The sequence below is a fragment of the Adiantum capillus-veneris genome, chromosome 18 (assembly GCF_014529385.1).
Source record: "Adiantum capillus-veneris isolate H3 chromosome 18, ASM1452938v2, whole genome shotgun sequence".
In the NCBI taxonomy this organism is placed as follows: Eukaryota; Viridiplantae; Streptophyta; class Polypodiopsida; order Polypodiales; family Pteridaceae; genus Adiantum; species Adiantum capillus-veneris.
Genome location: NC_140948.1, coordinates 104,156,796 through 104,172,560, shown reverse-complemented (window position 1 = coordinate 104,172,560; position 15,765 = coordinate 104,156,796). Strand labels below are relative to the sequence as shown.

Here is a 15,765-nt window from a genome sequence, read left to right as displayed (position 1 = left end):
CATCTTTCCAGATCCTGATAGCCATTTTTCATGGTGGATTTTGAGTAAAGGAAATTTATCTCATATTGTAGGAGGAGTTTGCTGATACTTGTTTCTTCTCTAATTCTTGGTCCTTCATTGCAGGCACTTACTTTCAATTTTGGAGCCAGAAGCTTTACCTGACGGCGTTGATAATCAAACACGGCGTGGCTGCTATGCGAGCAGCCTACGGCTTCTGAAATTTCTGGCAAGTCCTCTTTTAGTAAGTAGAACTGTCGTTTTTGGAGTTACAGAGTTCTTTCAAAGTGTTGTGTTTGTAACTCAATCTGTCTAATGCTTTGCAGCTTTCTGAGAAGTTTGATTGCGATGATTCAAGTGTACCTGTGAGTGAAGTGACCGATGCTGTGAGGTATGTGCAAATTGTGGTTCAATGGAAGGCTTTTTTCTAAAGGTGGAGGATTCCTTGAATCTGGAAACTGCTTTCTACCCTTGTAGGGACAATGGCATCACTGAAAATCAAGAGACCATGGATAAGCTCTCTGGAGAAACTGGAGTCTCCTCCAAACCTTTGAAGGGATCGTTAGAACAACAAGCAGTGAAGGTATGTGATCCTTTTTAGTGAATATTTGCAGAGGCTCACATATTGCACAGTGGCTTCTTCTTTGTGACTGCAACAATGTCAACTCTAATCGTGTCATACTCAATATGTCATTTTTAGCAGTTTGTGAAAGTTTTTGCTTTCAAAACGTGTGTATCTATGATCACACAATCCTTTCTCATCTGCTGTTTAATTTTTTAATCTCCATTGAACAGCTTTCGTACAGTCATCACAATTTAGGTTAAGAAGATATCCTGCAGTTGAGATATTCCTTCATAATTGCAGGAGTTGTCAGGCGTCGTTGACATGGCATCTGTTGTTGCTGCCTTGCGGAGGATTACATGGGCTGCTGCAGCAGGACAATTATCAATAATGGGGAGTTGTTCACCAGTGGCCTCTGTGCCAAAAGTGACGACTGGAAAATCTGCAAAGGTATGTTTGTGGAGCTTATATATCAGGTCTTTTCAAATGGAAATTGTGCTAGTTTGCTAAAAAACTTGGTATGCACGCAGAAACGAGCGTTTCCGGATGATGATGAGGGGGGATTGGATCCAGAAGATCAGTATTTATGTTTTGAAGCAATGGATTTCTTGGTGCGTTGAATTTTCTGCTACCTTGTATACCTGGCAGCCTGTAATGCTTTAAATTTGAATGTGATCATCACACTAATACTCTGATATAAAATGCTGCTATGCTGTGTGGTTGTATGATTTAAAGAAAAGTTTGTGTGTCTGAATTTTTCATTATTTTTGACCTCAAGATCTTATATTGACGTTGCTGCCAAATTTGTTGTTTCAAATAGCAGTTTCCCTCTCTGGTGCTCGTAAATTATTTTTTAGCACGATTACAGCCTATGCCTGTGCTACATAGTGAAGTGAGCCGATGTCTGTGCCATATAAAGAAGTGTTTGGCGAGACTCCCTGCCGTGTTACTTTGAGCTGTCTGGTTAAAGTTTCACTCTTTTGAATGATCATTTCAAGCTAAGAAAAGAGTTTAGATCTGAAAGGTTCCTGTGTGCACAAACTGATTCAGGAATCAGGATAGAGACCGTGGTTCATTTTTTTCAATTAATTTGGTTGTTATGCCCGCCTATGCAAATTTGCTACACGTGTAGAAGAAGGTTGTGGAATGATACAGATTGTTCCATGTCTTGTTTTTTTGTAATCAAAATCTTTGAGAGGGAATTCTTTTCGGAGGCCGCGCTGTTCGTTTTGGTGTCGGAACTGGTTTAGGAGGTATTCTTATCAGAGGGCAGCATTGCTTGTTCAGCCAGATTTCTATGGATATGGATGAGGGAAGCTAGTGCAATAGTGCTACTAGTCTTATTTGGTCTTTTTTGTATATTTAACACCACCACTGTCTGGCCTTTCAGACACGATAATAAGAATTGACTCATGCTTTAAATCTTTCTTGTTACTCTCTGCAGATGCTATGTTTATTGAAGCACAAATACTTGTGGAGATTGTTCTTCACATCTTGCGATACAGAACATTTTATTGTGGTAATGTTCTTACCTTCCTTATGCTTGAAATGCAATACCTCATCAATTTTTTTGAGAGGAAGTTCTGATGCTTACAAACAGGCCATGCTTTTGCATTCACCTGATAAAAGTGTCAGATATCGAGCTGCTGTCAATCTTATGAAACTGTGGTATGCACTCTACTGCTCATACTCCTGCTTTTGACAAAAGTTTCAGAGCATCGACTGTTTTACTGCGCTAGCACTGCTCATTGGTGCTGTTTTTGTCAGTGCAACGAAACATGGCAGCGACCGCGTGGCTCACAAGCACGTGTTAGCTGCTTTACTGGGAGCCAAAGCTGAGGCTACACAACATCCTAAGCGTTGCTCTCATGTATGATCATTGGTTTGTGGCTTTGGTTCACCAGACAGTTTACAAGAATAATTGCATGTTCTTTGTGACAGTTTTGGGAGCTTGTTGCTCATTTATTCTTCACCATAGAAGATTCCGATGAACGTGAATTGGCCCGGCAGCAGCTTGAGGATGAGTTACAATGGCTGCAATCAGCTCCGAGTTCAGTAGATGATGATGATAGGGTACTGTTAACGAGAATCTGATTATACCTTTTAACGTGGTACTATTGCCTTTTTTCTGTACAAAAGGTGGTATTTAACTTATGTGGATTTTGTGTAGCTCCTTGAAGGTCATTTGCAATTAATACGGGTGCTAGTTGATGTGTTGGACTGTCGCATCATTGGTGCTAGCAAATGTCAACAAGGAAGAGGTCTAATCAAGCTGGTGGGTCTTCATCGTGTACTCTTGAGTCTTGCATAATTATGGAGTTGGGGCCATCTTCTTTGATTGGTGGTCTGACCGGGGTACCCTGTCTAATGTCACAGCTAATACGGGATTTCCTTTTTCCGGACTGTGCTATTTTGCTGCATGAGGAAGATGGTTCAAGTCCTGGAAAAGTTCCTGTGGCAGAAGCTCAATTTTGCATGTTTGGAGCTATGTCCGGAGAGAGCAGCTTGTTACAGGCCAAATGCAGCACCCGAGGAAGCCGAGAAAGAGCATTTCAACTCTTAATTTGTCTTGCGACACATTGCAGGGAGAGTTTTAAAGAAGAGGTAGACCTGATCAAGAGAATTCATCTTGCAGAGCAGGTCACAGATTGGGAACATCTGCCTTCATATGGTCGGAAGGCTTTGGGTGGTTATGTTGGTTTGAAAAATGCTGGAGCCACATGCTATATGAATTCAGTTTTTCAGCAGCTATTCATGCAACCAGAAGTACGTAGAAGTGTTTTGGCTTGTACTGAATGTGACGATGTTGAAAAATCAGGCTCCGTCTTTTTCCAACTTCAAGCAATGTTTGGAGCTCTACTTGGGAGCAGCCTCGATCATTACACACCGCAAGGGTTCTGGTGTGCATATAGAGATTATGATGGAATGCCTATTAATCTTCGAGAACATCAGGATGCATTTGAATTTTTCAACAGATTATATGATGCCATTGATGAGACACTCAAGGCCACACATCAAGAGACTACATTAACTAGGATATTTGGAGGGGTTTTTGCACAGCAGGTAAACTTGTGTTATTCTCTTCCCTTGGTAAATGCTTGGTGAATGTGAGCTAACGTTGGAAAGTACTAGTTAGTCATCTTGTAGTTGGTTACCTCTCAGATTGTTTGGCCTTTTGTTAATCTCTGACACTTTTCTCTTAGGTTTCTAAGAAACTGCATTGTCCTTGCTGTGTATTAGCGTCTGTTGCCTTCTAATGACAAAAGGTTCATGTGAGTGGATGCAGATTATTTGCCGTGGCTGTCCTCACAGAAGTGAGCGAGAAGAGCCATTCGCTGCCATAAGTGTAGACGTAAAAAACAAAAAGGACTTGACAGAATCTCTAGACGCATTTGTGCGTGGTGATCTTTTGGAGGGAGACAATGCTTACCATTGTGCAGAATGTGGGGTGAAAGTAGATGCTTTGAAAAGGGTGTGTGTGAAATCATTGCCCCACACGCTCGTCATTCATTTGAAAAGATTTGATTTTGATTATGAAACTATGCAAAGATTAAAGCTTAAGGATAGATTCGAGTTCCCAACTCACATAGACATGAAGCCTTATACAGTGGAAGGTTTGGCTCTGCGAGAGGCGCAAGCTCATTCTGTTCTTAGCCCTAAAGGAGTCATCGAAACTTCAGACATGGGTAATAAGATGGATGATGCTACAAACCTTTTGAAACCAGATTCTTATTATCATTATGATCTTGTGGGTGTGGTTGTACATTCTGGAACTGCCTTTGCGGGACATTACTACTCATATATAAAGCAGCGCTCTGGAGATCATCCTTTGAATTGCGGGCATGGGCAAAGTAGCGGGTCTGTGCTAACTGAAGTACTTTTTTCTCACGTGGTTGCAAGATTTTTGACTGAGAAAATTCTTTGTATTGTGGCAGATGGATTGCATTTGATGATAAGAATGTAGAACCTTATGATGCAAAAGATTTGGAGAAGGATTGTTTCGGTGGAAAATATACTGTTGACGTGTATGACAACTTCTCAAAGACTAGCACTCAGGTGGGTGGGTGCTTCATTGTCTTTGCTAACGAAAAGAAAATGGCTTTAGCCAGATTTTTTTTCCTGGATGCAGGAATTTGACAGGCCAAACAGTGCTTACATGTTGTTATATGAGAGATCGTCTGTGGAGGTATCGTTCACTTATTGTAGTTCTGTGCGTGTATAAGCAAGAATGGTAGAGAGCAGTCTGTTATTTTGCAATGAGGCATTGAGGCATGAGATTATTGTCTATATTCATGTTAATGGGTAGTGTTCTGCTGTTGGCTTTCAATCTTACCAGACTGCTTTTTTTGCTCTTCAGCCTGTTTCAGCATGTTCTCCTGCTCAAACAGCAATGTCTCTTTCCAGAGGTAGAGGCTCTCACCAGGTGTGGTCTCATCATAAATGCATATGGCTAAAGGGTATTAAAATTTTGACAGCCGAAGATGAGGATGGTGACGAGCCCATGAAGGAGATATCTTTGTGTGACCGCTTGCCAAGCCTGTAAGCTATGAAAGTGCCTTTACCCTTTCTTGGCTGTAGAGTCTAGACTCTCTTTTTTTATCAGGATGTCATTATGAAGACCTTGTGTGCCAAATGTGCAGAAGAAACATTCAGATGCCTGCCTCAGTACATCGTAGTGTGTGGCAAGAAAACTTGAGGTGTGATACTGGATTCCTCTCTCTCTTGATTGTGCAGTTTGTCCGTTTATGTATAAAGTCACGTTTCTTTTGTGGCAGATTTATACACGAGAATCATCTGATGGATAAAGACTATTTTAGATTCATTCTTCGCCTGGTTGAAGTTAATTGTGACTTACTAGATAGCATGTAAGATGGTTTTGTTTTGCAACAAGAGGAGGCATTAAGTTTAGAGTTCAGAAGGTTCTATAACTTGTTTTTGGTATCCTGATGGCTGGTTGTTTTGCTGTCAGCTCCATTTCTCAGCAGAGAGGTGTGTCACCTGCAAATGAGCATCTGGAGGGTGTTCAGAGTGCTTGTGATCCTGGTAATGGCGAAGTAGGAGCTTTGGATGCAACGAAAGCAAGTGATTTTGCAAAAGTCATGACAACTCTTGCTACAGAGTTTTTACTCAAAATTTATCTGCGAACTCACTCGAGTCTCCGTGAAGATCTTGTGCTTTGGAAGGTACTAGCACTTTTCAGATTTGGCTTACTTTGTGATAGCTTTGTTGTGTTTGTGCTGAAGATACTAATTCAAGCTTTGCCACTCACAGTCCCTGCTGGACAAACTGTTTGAAAGAAGTAGGACTGCGTGCCGAACCTTCATTGAGGCTCTCGTTGAACATCCTCATTGGGTGCAGGACTACCTTGTCAAATGTCCTGTTGAGGAAATTCAGCAGGTGGGGTTTTAAGAAATGTTGGAAGCCTTCGATATGAAGTTGGTTTTATGTCTCTGAACTAGTTGTTTTTGTGATTGTAGTTTTTCGCTTCTTTGTTGCTGAAAGCCCTTTGCTGTGCGGTAAAATTTTTGCATGGGACCTCTATCTATGTTGGTGCACAAGGACGAACAACAGACCATGTTAATGCTTTGATTGACATTTTGCTATCTTTTTTAAGAGATCCAACTTTACCGAAATACTCGTGCCATCAGGTTAGCTGCTTCTGACAATTCGCTTGGGATCTGGATTTGGATTGGTAAAGATTATTGACAGGAGAAAGTTTTGTTCTTCTTATATAATGTTCTCTGTTGAGACAGTATTTTCAGGTGATACTTCAGTATGCAAACCTAGGAGCTGCTCAACGTCTTCACTTGTTAAATAAATCTGCACTTAGTCTTTTGGTGAACACCACTGTAAGGACTTCACACTCCACGTTACTTCTTATGGTGGCTATGCATACTTGTCTTCTTACTTATGTTTCATGACACATTGCAGGTAATCTTTACGTCCAAAATAAATTTTCAAGTTGCCAAATTAGATTTTGGATGTTTGCACTCATTGGTCTCCTTGCTACTGCGGAGCTGTGACATTTCTCAGTTGCAGAGTATGTATAATTGTGAATATTCAGTTGCAGTTTGCAAATGTCTTTGTGCTTTGCTAAATCTACTCTCTCCTTGTTTGCAGATATCTCTGGATCTGACTCGGAGCAGATGTCTTCGGAGAGCGAACAAAATGTAGATAGTGTGAAACCATCCCCACCTCCAAATCCTTTCCAGCTTCCTCCCCCCAACTTCTTACTCCCAAAAGAAGCCATAGAAGCAGTTTTTAAGCAGCGTGTATACATAGCTGTGCTGGTATATCTGCTCAACGGCAGTTTATTTATTTGATGGCGTCATATCTGATCCAATTAACTTAAATAAGTTCCTGGTTTTCAGATAGAAACTTGCTCAGAGTATGAGGAGGCTGTCAAGTTATTGGGGTTCTTGTGCTGGAACAACGAGTCATTTACAATGGTAACAGACAGATTTGTTTTCACGTTGCATGCAAACATGTATCGACACTCAACAGGATCTGATGATAAAATACTTATTGTTTCCTTCCAAATGTTTCACAGTGGGTACTTCAGGATCTCTTGGAATCCCTCCATAGAATTGCAAATAATGATGTGAAACCCCTCCTAGCACTTATTTTTAGGATACTTGTGCTCGAAGACAGCTTACAAAAGGTTGGTTTTTTTTCTCCTTGTTCAAAGGGCACTCACCACTTTGCTGCTTGTGAGCACGAGCTTACAGGTCTCATGTATCTTGCAGCTGAGGCAAAAAATTATTCTTGTCGGACATGAAAGTACTAGACCGGGTATAATGTCGCTCATTGTAACCAGGGTAAGAAGGTTTACTACTTTCTGAGATATAGTTTGAGTTTCTATTGAATTTTATCTTCACATCGCACCCATTTTTCAGGTCATGGGTATACAAAAGCGATACATGCTACTCAAGCTTCTTGTGAAGTTGCTAAGTAAATTCCCAGAAACCAAGTCGCATGTACAGGAAAGAGCCAGTGATTGGAAACGTGTGGTAGATTGGCTACAAGAGGAGATCCAGTCTCATGGATTAGGCTCCAACGCCATGATAACTTTATCTGTGTCTAATGAAGACATGTCCAATGGCCATCTTCAAAGAACCAGCTCTGCAGAGTGGACTCTTGTCAATGCACGGAGTGTTTGGGAATCCTGATTAATTTGTATATTTTAGCTATGCAAACAGAATGCAGTTGAGCTGCCACAATCAGTCATGGTCCTGTTTTTTCTCTCACCATGACACAGGTAGCAGCGATGTGTTCTGTTTCAGTTTTTGTAGAGGTGGGTGTCCGACCTCTGATTGAGCAGAGGTAGGCTCCCTTCTAGTTTGTATCATATGTACAGGGTTATCAATTCTCATGCTGTACAGAGGCACTCTTGTACAAAGGGCTAAGAGCTGCCGCACAGGTTTTGCTATCACCCTCTATATTGGAGTAAAGGCTCCTGAGATGTAACCCCTGTGTATTGAGGGGCTCACGTAGTATCGACAAAAGCTGAGGTATAGGAAATAAATTTTGTATCCTTGAAGATGGTGCCGCTGAATGTGAGATGGGCTTATCTTCATCATAAGGTTCCCTCATTTTCCCAACCATAACCATTATGTTTCTCAATCATTTTTTGCTACAAAACTTGCTGTTTGCTGTTTAAGTTGATGATCAGTAAAGGCATTCATGCTATTTTAAGAGAGTTCATTCATTATGAAGTTTTGGACAGTTCTAATATATTTTTCTTCTGTACAAAGGGCTGTTTTCTAGGGTGCTTTAACAATGCTTTTGGAGACGCATCACATTCTTCTGCATCCAGTTTGTTGTGTGTTTCTACAAAAGCGTTCTTGTAGCTGCTATGCTTCAAAAAACTCAGGCATTTTTGCAATGTTTTGTATTGTGCTCTTTCTTTGAAGACTTGTCTGGGCAAGAATAGATTTGGGTGGGCCAGTTGCTTGAACAATATATGAACTACGATGTGGAAGAATCCCCACCTTAATCAATGTTTTGTATTGTGCTCTTTCTTTGAAGACTTGTCTGGGCAAGTGCTTGAACAATAAATGAACTACGATGTGGACGAATCCCTACCTTAATCAATGTTTTGTATTGTGCTCTTTCTTTGAAGACTTGTCTCGGCAAGAATAGATTTGGGTGGGCCAGTTGCTTGAACAATTTATGAACTACGATGTGGAAGAATCCCCACCTTAATGTGGACTGCGCCTGAAATCACAGCTCAAGGGCTGATATAAAACACTTGAACAGTGTTATAAACTTTTCCCTCTGACGACATTGAAGAGTTGCCCAATTTAGAATAGTGATTGTATGGACTGTATTACAGTAATGGGAAATGATCTTCCGCCCAAATATCATTTAGCAACAATTTTGGTTGATCATAGTATCTGAAAATGTTTTGCTGATGGGATGTCTTTCAAAACCTGTTGGGTTGTGCCTTGGCAGTCTCTTGGTGGAGCGATGTAGATCAGACTAATGAGAAGTACCAATGTCTGTAGTGCAATTTGTGGAAGCCCTCTTGGAGCTTGTAATAGCTTAAGTGTGTTAAAAGTGCAAGTTTTTCAGAGTCGGTACCCCTTGTTTCCTAACAGTTGACTTGTCATGTTAAAAGTGACTGCAAGTTGCTGGGTTGTCCTCTCAGCAAGCGATAAATTTTTTGGTAGTTTTTGTCAGTGGGTCTTATGTGCATATTTGATTTGGTCCTATGTGCATGCTTATTTCATGTTGGAAGCTTGGTCCGATTGGCATAGGAAGTTCGATTGTAGCCTCAAATTGTAGAGAATAACTACCAAAGTTTACCTATTTTCATTTTGGGATGGATTTGCCCTAATTTTTGTGGAAATGCCCAAAATACCTCTCAAATTTCTAACATTTGCCCCATTTGCGCAGTCTGCTCTTTATGGCAATGAAGATCTGTTTTCAAGTGCCTTGGACCAAACTATACACCAACGAGCTCACAAACAGAGGCACGTGTCTCAAAATAATGAACAATTTCATCTTAAAAGCCCATGATATCATGTAATATCCAGCTCCATCTCCTATTGAGAACTGGCTTTTCTAGAAAAAGTTGCAACAAAATGGGTATGGTTGCTAGGTTAATGGTGTTTGCTTTTGGATTGAGTTAATTGATAGTCATTTCTTCCTTGCCAAGAATGAGGGGGGCATAAGGAATTTTTGATATTTGAGAGGTATTTTGAGAATTCACAGAGCATAGCGTTAGTTTGGCTGATTTTCCTCCTTTGTATGATTGGATGTATAACATGCAACGTATAGCCCTCTTTGATGTCTTATGTTATATTGTCTTTCCCTTGAAAGAACAATGTGAATTGTTTGCTGAAACTCGAGCCGTGAACTTTTAATCCACCCATGTGTCAGTTATACTTGTGCACATGCATAGGCAACAATCATGCATGTGATGTAAACTCGAGTACTTGATTTTGCAGTGAGTGTAGGGTAAGGGCATGCGTAGCACATGCTATAATCCAAGCAAGGTCACTTGTTTGTAGGATACGTACTGTAAGGTGTAAAATTGGGCTTTGTGTTCTCTTATGTTTTTCAGCTTGCGGTTTAAGATCGTTTGTTATGTTTGAGTGTATCTCGAGGTGGCAATGAATATAGTATTCTTTAGTTCTAGTGCTTGGGAGGATAAAAGGTTTTAAGAGTTCTACAAGTCATGTCGGAGGAGGTGCAAGACTCAAAAATGAGGAACTGAAGTAGTAAAAAGAGTTCGCTATGATGGCACCTTTAGTAATTTTTATAATACCATAATTAGTGGAGTAAAAGTGGTCTCTTTTGTAGGTTCGGTCGATAAAGCTAGATAGATTTATGTTTTCCACAAATGAAGGTTGACATCAGGTTGGAGGAGATTCAAGTGACACCTTTTGGTTTTTAAGACTTACTGTGAATGCCATTGCCATCCAAAGCAAGAGGGAGGTCTAGTATCATTTGAGCGCAAGTTGTCTAGCAACTTGGTGACGCCGGGCAAGCCACATCTCACACACCTCCACACTAAGTGGGGTATGGTGGCGGAGGAACACAAAGACTAGTTAAAGATTAAAGCCAATGAATTTTCTTGTCAAAGGAATTGCCAATACTCTCAAGTCATGAGCCATCCATTTTGTAAGGCATGGAATTCTTTGAGACAAGCAGATCTTCTAGATCTATCATTAGGAGATACCACTAAAGGTAGCCATGCAACCAGATCATTCATGATAGTTGAAGATTTACAAAGAAAAACTTACATGATACAAGCTCAAGAGAACCTTAACAACACAATACGGTAGGAAGAGGATGAGGTCCGGAGGCAAAATATGGAGGGGAAGAAGAGAGTTCTAGACAGTGGTAAATATCTAGTAAGTGTACTACACGTGTACTAGTTCAATTTGCTCAATAAAACCATTGTATTTGAGGTATTAGAGCCAAACATGCAACATTCACACACCCCCACACTAAGTGGGCTATGGTGGAGGAGGAACCCAAAGACTACTTAAAGATTAAAGCCAGCGAGACCATTCCCTTATCCCTTAAGTAAAACCACAAGTTTTTTGGAGTGGCTGGCTACGACCTACTCTCCAACCTTAAAACTAGTGTGTCATGATTACAACACGAATTTCTTTTGATGACAATGGGTGATGTGTTTTAGTTTCCTTCTTTACCCTTTACTTATGGTTCTTGTGGTGCCGTAATCGTTTAAGGGCTTGGTCACACAAGGTATATTTATCACTATGCTGAACTATGCGTTTGCAAAGGCAACTAGTTTGGCTTCATGATCACGCATTTTGCAGTTAAAATTGCTTTGCAATTCATGGGTATTCGGATTGCTGATGGGTTCACAACCAAAGTGGAGACACATCTTTATGTGTGAGAGACGCATTGCATCCACGTCATTGTTGTAGTGGGATGTCGAATAAATTCAGTACACACTTTTTGTTTGATGTTCAATCAACAAAGGCTTTTGAACCAACTCCTTGTGCAGGTATGCCAAAATTTCCATAGTAGCAAAGCATCGTGCATAGTTCTAACTTGTTTCCTTGCATTACTTTAAATGAGGCATATTTGTAAGGTAGAGTGATTGATAACTATGCCTTGTGTGAGCACTACCGAATTGATTGTAGCTGAGTACTTAGGATGCACATGTTCCTTCTATTCACACCAAATCACTCATACTCATAGGCGATATTTTAATTTTATGATTGTATTCAAATTTTTCTCCACAAGGACCCACATTGAGGATTCGTATCAACCAAAGCATTGCCCACATCTGTCAAATTTCCTGGAATAATGCATTTGAATTTCACTCATTTTCTATTTAGTTACTTTGGAATGATATCAATCATTGGGGAATACTTAGCCGGTCCACCTAGCTTAATATTATGTTCAAATGTGATATTGGCTTTTTGTGATAACAACCAAACTGGGAAAGACCTTCTGGGTATTGCCTTCTTCTGTCAAATCTACCAATGCTTTTAGAACACCTTGAGAAAGACTTATAAATGTAAATGTGTTGCATAGTCGATGAAAATTGTTTGCACACCCATCTCACAAAATCTTTGTAAGGGCATACTTGTCAACTGTGGTTAAAAATGCTACACTCTAGTGGAAGGCTAGCACCATACCTAATTATTCTATGGTCGATTGATCCCAAGAAATTGTTTAGAGTTTATACATTGTTTGACCTTTGGAAGGTTGAAGAGCACTTGTATAACATTTACTCACCGTTCAAACCTTGCAAGATTGAAGAACATAAAAGGTAGAAAATGTCAATAGACAACGTGCCCTTCCCTTGCTTACTTGGTTTTTCCTTTAGTGTTGGAAGGTAGTGATATGCTATGTCTCTAGTGTTCGGATTGCAGTTTAGGGTATGTCCAGCTTTCTTCTTCCCGCAGAGGACCATTTGTTTTTTTAACTCTACGGTGCATGTAAAGGAATTCATTATCTTCAACTTTACATTGACTTGTCAACCACTTCCTCCTCTACTTTAGGTAGTGGTCCAAGAACTAGCTGCCACTCCTGCCTTCAAGTTGCAAACAAAGTTATTTGCATGTGGAAAAAGGATGTCATTTTGCATCCCTTGAAAACATTCAAGGGCTTGATTTGCCCACCCAGGCTTTTTCTATAGCACTTGTTGTGAGGCAAGCATGTGCACTTGGTTTATATCCTAGCTTATGGATTACTAAGAGCTAGCAACCTAGTGTAGATATCATAAACTATTCCCTACATTTCTTTCGAACAAGTTCGGATGGTCGATGGTGAGTGATCTTGACAAAAAAATTAGGAAACCTGGCAAAAGATGCTTGATTGATTTGATATGATTCCATTCTTGGAGCACATTTGCCTCATTGAGAAGGAACTTTGTTTGCCTTGGCAATGCTCCCTCAAGAAGGGCGGCATGTTCTTTCTCAAATTGACTAGAATGCTAATATAATGGTGATTGGATTCACCTTTAACTTGACGTTCGATTTTCCCATACTAGGAAAATCCCACAAGCTAGCCCCAAATTCAACTACAAACTTGTATGCCGTCATGTAGTGCTCGAGAGAAACTTTTCTCCAAAAACTTGGCAAACCTACATATGAGAAATTTTAGAGGTAAATTGTCTAAATTTGGAACTTTGCACATTAAATTTCTCAAAATTTTGTAGGTTTTGTCACCTTCAAATTTGAAGGTGGGATTACACTAAATCTAGGTTTTTTTCAAGCATTGCTACCATGGCAAGTTTCACGTGCACAAGTTTATCAAAGCACCAACATCCTCCTTAACACAGTACAACCAATTCAATACATCCAAGAGGGATAGTGAGCTTCTAGTAAAGGGTTAGTGAGCCTCTAAGTGCAAGGCTAGGTTACCATGTTGGTAGAGAAGCAATTGCTTTGTGTGTCATGAAGTTAACCAAGATCTTTTTGTGGCCTGCGCTAATTGAACATTTCCTACAAGCACTGCATTCAAGGAGACGACATTTGAGATACAATAGAAGAATCTCGTCAAGGTCTTATAACGAACATCAGATTTCCACTTGCATCAATCAAGGAGCAACAAGATATTGTTGGACGCTCTAGCAAAAGGATACTCCCAAGGGTTGCTTCCGTACATAGCCATTGGGAGCAGGCCTATGGCCATAACTGCACCGCCTATTGTTTGCCCTGTAGGACAAGGGAAACCTATTTGCCTATAGGTGACCGGTATGTCTGGGGATACAAGGTAAATTGATTTTTAAAGATATTAATTGATTTTAATCATTCTACTAAGTTATAGATAGGGTTTGTACCCTCTTGCTGATCGTTTCTAAAATTTTGCACTAGTAGAGCATACCTCTTTGGGGTTGAATTGGTGGAAATTTATGTTGGTCAAAAGAGATAGGAGTTTGTGTGTCTTTTCTACTAGATGTTGAGGGACATAGTAATTTTTTACAATCAACAATTTGTTTGGAGGAAAAAGACATCCTAGGAAAAGACTCTTGGAAATACGTTAGCGTATTATGTAGTGATGAGTGTGAACACACTTAGGACTGTCACGACATTTTTTCCATTAGAAGGAGGTTTTTTGCCCCTGATTGATATGTATGCCATCATTCTAGGCAAGTATTATCTTTGTATTTTCATGCAACCATGTTTCCAACAATTTATCACATAACCTCCAACTAGGTAAGAGGAGCTACAAATGAAGACTCTCGCAAGATACAAGGTACATTTCACAAAGAGTAGTTGGTGTCATGGGGACAAAGACCACACAATCAACATACCTCCCCTTGTTGGGGTTTGGAACCAAGGACCAAGTGCACACTGCCACAAACTCTATGACACAAAGGCTAAATAAGCCACACATGGAGCAAATACAATCTCCTAGTGGACTACAATGCCACACAGGTTGGAGATCACTCCCCTCGAATAAAATAACACAAAGGACCAAGCTATCCCACCTATCCAAAATATACACCAATAATGGGATCAAGGGTCATTCCTATTGTCTACAAGTTGTCACTGTCTCCATCAAGTACTATCTTATGTCTTCCTCTTTTTCCTTCTCTCCTACTGTGTTGCTTCCTCAATGTTGTTGTCCCTTTGACATTTGGAAGAGAGATGCCCTTCTCCCAACAATGCATACCATTTTTGAGATTCCAAAGGCCCTTAGCTATATGTCCTAACTTCCTAAATTCATTGCACTTCCTTGTACCTTTATTAGTAGGTGCAAATGCATGGCCATATGAATATTTTTTTTCTCCTCTCCTTGATAGGTGTCCCTCTTCTCTTACATTGTGTGCCTATGAAGTGGTCTTGGCACTTAGAGACTCTCCAAGGCCAGTGTCTAGCTCCTCACAATAGCACTTACCACAGATATGACATATGAAGCCAATGGTAATAATAATGCACGGTTGGATTTATTTTGAAGCAAATGAAAGAGAAAGAGAGAGAGAAAATTGAGCTCAATTGGTTGCAAATTTTTGCTCCTTTTGGTGGGATTGTTCCCTTGGGAAGATGGCACAATTGGTTGTAGTGTGATTCCTCTTTGAGCTGCAACAATAGTGTGAGAATTATCTCTTAAGTGGCAAGGATCTTTGCGTGCTTGCAAAGTTTGTAGAATATTTATTTAAAAACCCTCTTACTTTTATGATATATTGTGAATTCCTAGGACTACTTGGTAGATGGTATGTCAAAATAACATGTCTACGCAAAGTTCAAATCTTACGGACATTGCTAAGCAAAACTGGAAAAGAAAACATTCATAATACCTTAAGTCCATGTGGTTGGCTGCTTGGCCATGTCAAGGTGCATGTGGTTTTCTCCACCAACGAGTAGGTAAAGAAGCTTGTGGTGGTGTGGCGAGGTTCCTATGGTTGCGATATGGGTGGCTGTCGGGGATCATGGTACAATTCCTCAACATATGTGTGCCAAGTATGCATGTAAGAGATGGGTGTCAAGGATTGTGGCTCCCTAAAGCTCTATCATGAGATGAAGCTATCTTTGCTCAAGAAGAAGCGATACATCTCCAACTCCCATGTCTTTTCAAAAGTTTACATTTTATGGTAGATGAGTCTCTAGGTATCTCTCCTAGCCTTTTTCTATATCACAATCCCCAAAGCTCTCTGTGTGCAAAGGTGTGAGTATAGGGTTCTACCTTTAGCATCATACCATCTGTTCTAGGCCATAGTCCTAGATCTTGTAGGCTCCTCAGAAGGGGCTTAATGGTGGAAGCTCTACATC

The 15,765-nt window shown here is 40.3% G+C and overlaps 1 protein-coding gene across 6 annotated transcripts in view; it reads left to right on the top strand.

Annotated features, from left to right (window-relative positions):
- LOC147436125 (uncharacterized) overlaps positions 1–8,258 on the top strand; it is a 31,739-nt gene extending 23,481 nt beyond the window's left edge. For 3 of the 6 annotated variants that reach the window (XM_086489019.1, XM_086489022.1, XM_086489024.1), the window contains exons 21-48: positions 124–241; positions 324–388; positions 475–580; positions 863–1,009; positions 1,090–1,170; positions 2,004–2,078; positions 2,160–2,227; positions 2,327–2,429; positions 2,501–2,632; positions 2,730–2,834; positions 2,936–3,622; positions 3,846–4,417; positions 4,495–4,615; positions 4,689–4,745; positions 4,917–4,965; positions 5,035–5,098; positions 5,200–5,256; positions 5,335–5,424; positions 5,529–5,742; positions 5,831–5,956; positions 6,037–6,207; positions 6,313–6,408; positions 6,491–6,599; positions 6,680–6,849; positions 6,931–7,008; positions 7,110–7,220; positions 7,306–7,377; positions 7,456–8,258. In XM_086489019.1, the coding sequence (XP_086345145.1) occupies positions 124–241; positions 324–388; positions 475–580; positions 863–1,009; positions 1,090–1,170; positions 2,004–2,078; positions 2,160–2,227; positions 2,327–2,429; positions 2,501–2,632; positions 2,730–2,834; positions 2,936–3,622; positions 3,846–4,417; positions 4,495–4,615; positions 4,689–4,745; positions 4,917–4,965; positions 5,035–5,098; positions 5,200–5,256; positions 5,335–5,424; positions 5,529–5,742; positions 5,831–5,956; positions 6,037–6,207; positions 6,313–6,408; positions 6,491–6,599; positions 6,680–6,849; positions 6,931–7,008; positions 7,110–7,220; positions 7,306–7,377; positions 7,456–7,728 (4,117 nt within the window). In that variant the 3' untranslated portion in view covers positions 7,729–8,258. The remainder of the gene's footprint in view (positions 1–123; positions 242–323; positions 389–474; positions 581–862; positions 1,010–1,089; positions 1,171–2,003; positions 2,079–2,159; positions 2,228–2,326; positions 2,430–2,500; positions 2,633–2,729; positions 2,835–2,935; positions 3,623–3,845; positions 4,418–4,494; positions 4,616–4,688; positions 4,746–4,916; positions 4,966–5,034; positions 5,099–5,199; positions 5,257–5,334; positions 5,425–5,528; positions 5,743–5,830; positions 5,957–6,036; positions 6,208–6,312; positions 6,409–6,490; positions 6,600–6,679; positions 6,850–6,930; positions 7,009–7,109; positions 7,221–7,305; positions 7,378–7,455) is intronic. The other 3 variants (XM_086489021.1, XM_086489023.1, XM_086489020.1) reach the window with 2 other exon arrangements.
- The last annotated feature ends 7,507 nt before the right edge of the window (positions 8,259–15,765 follow it).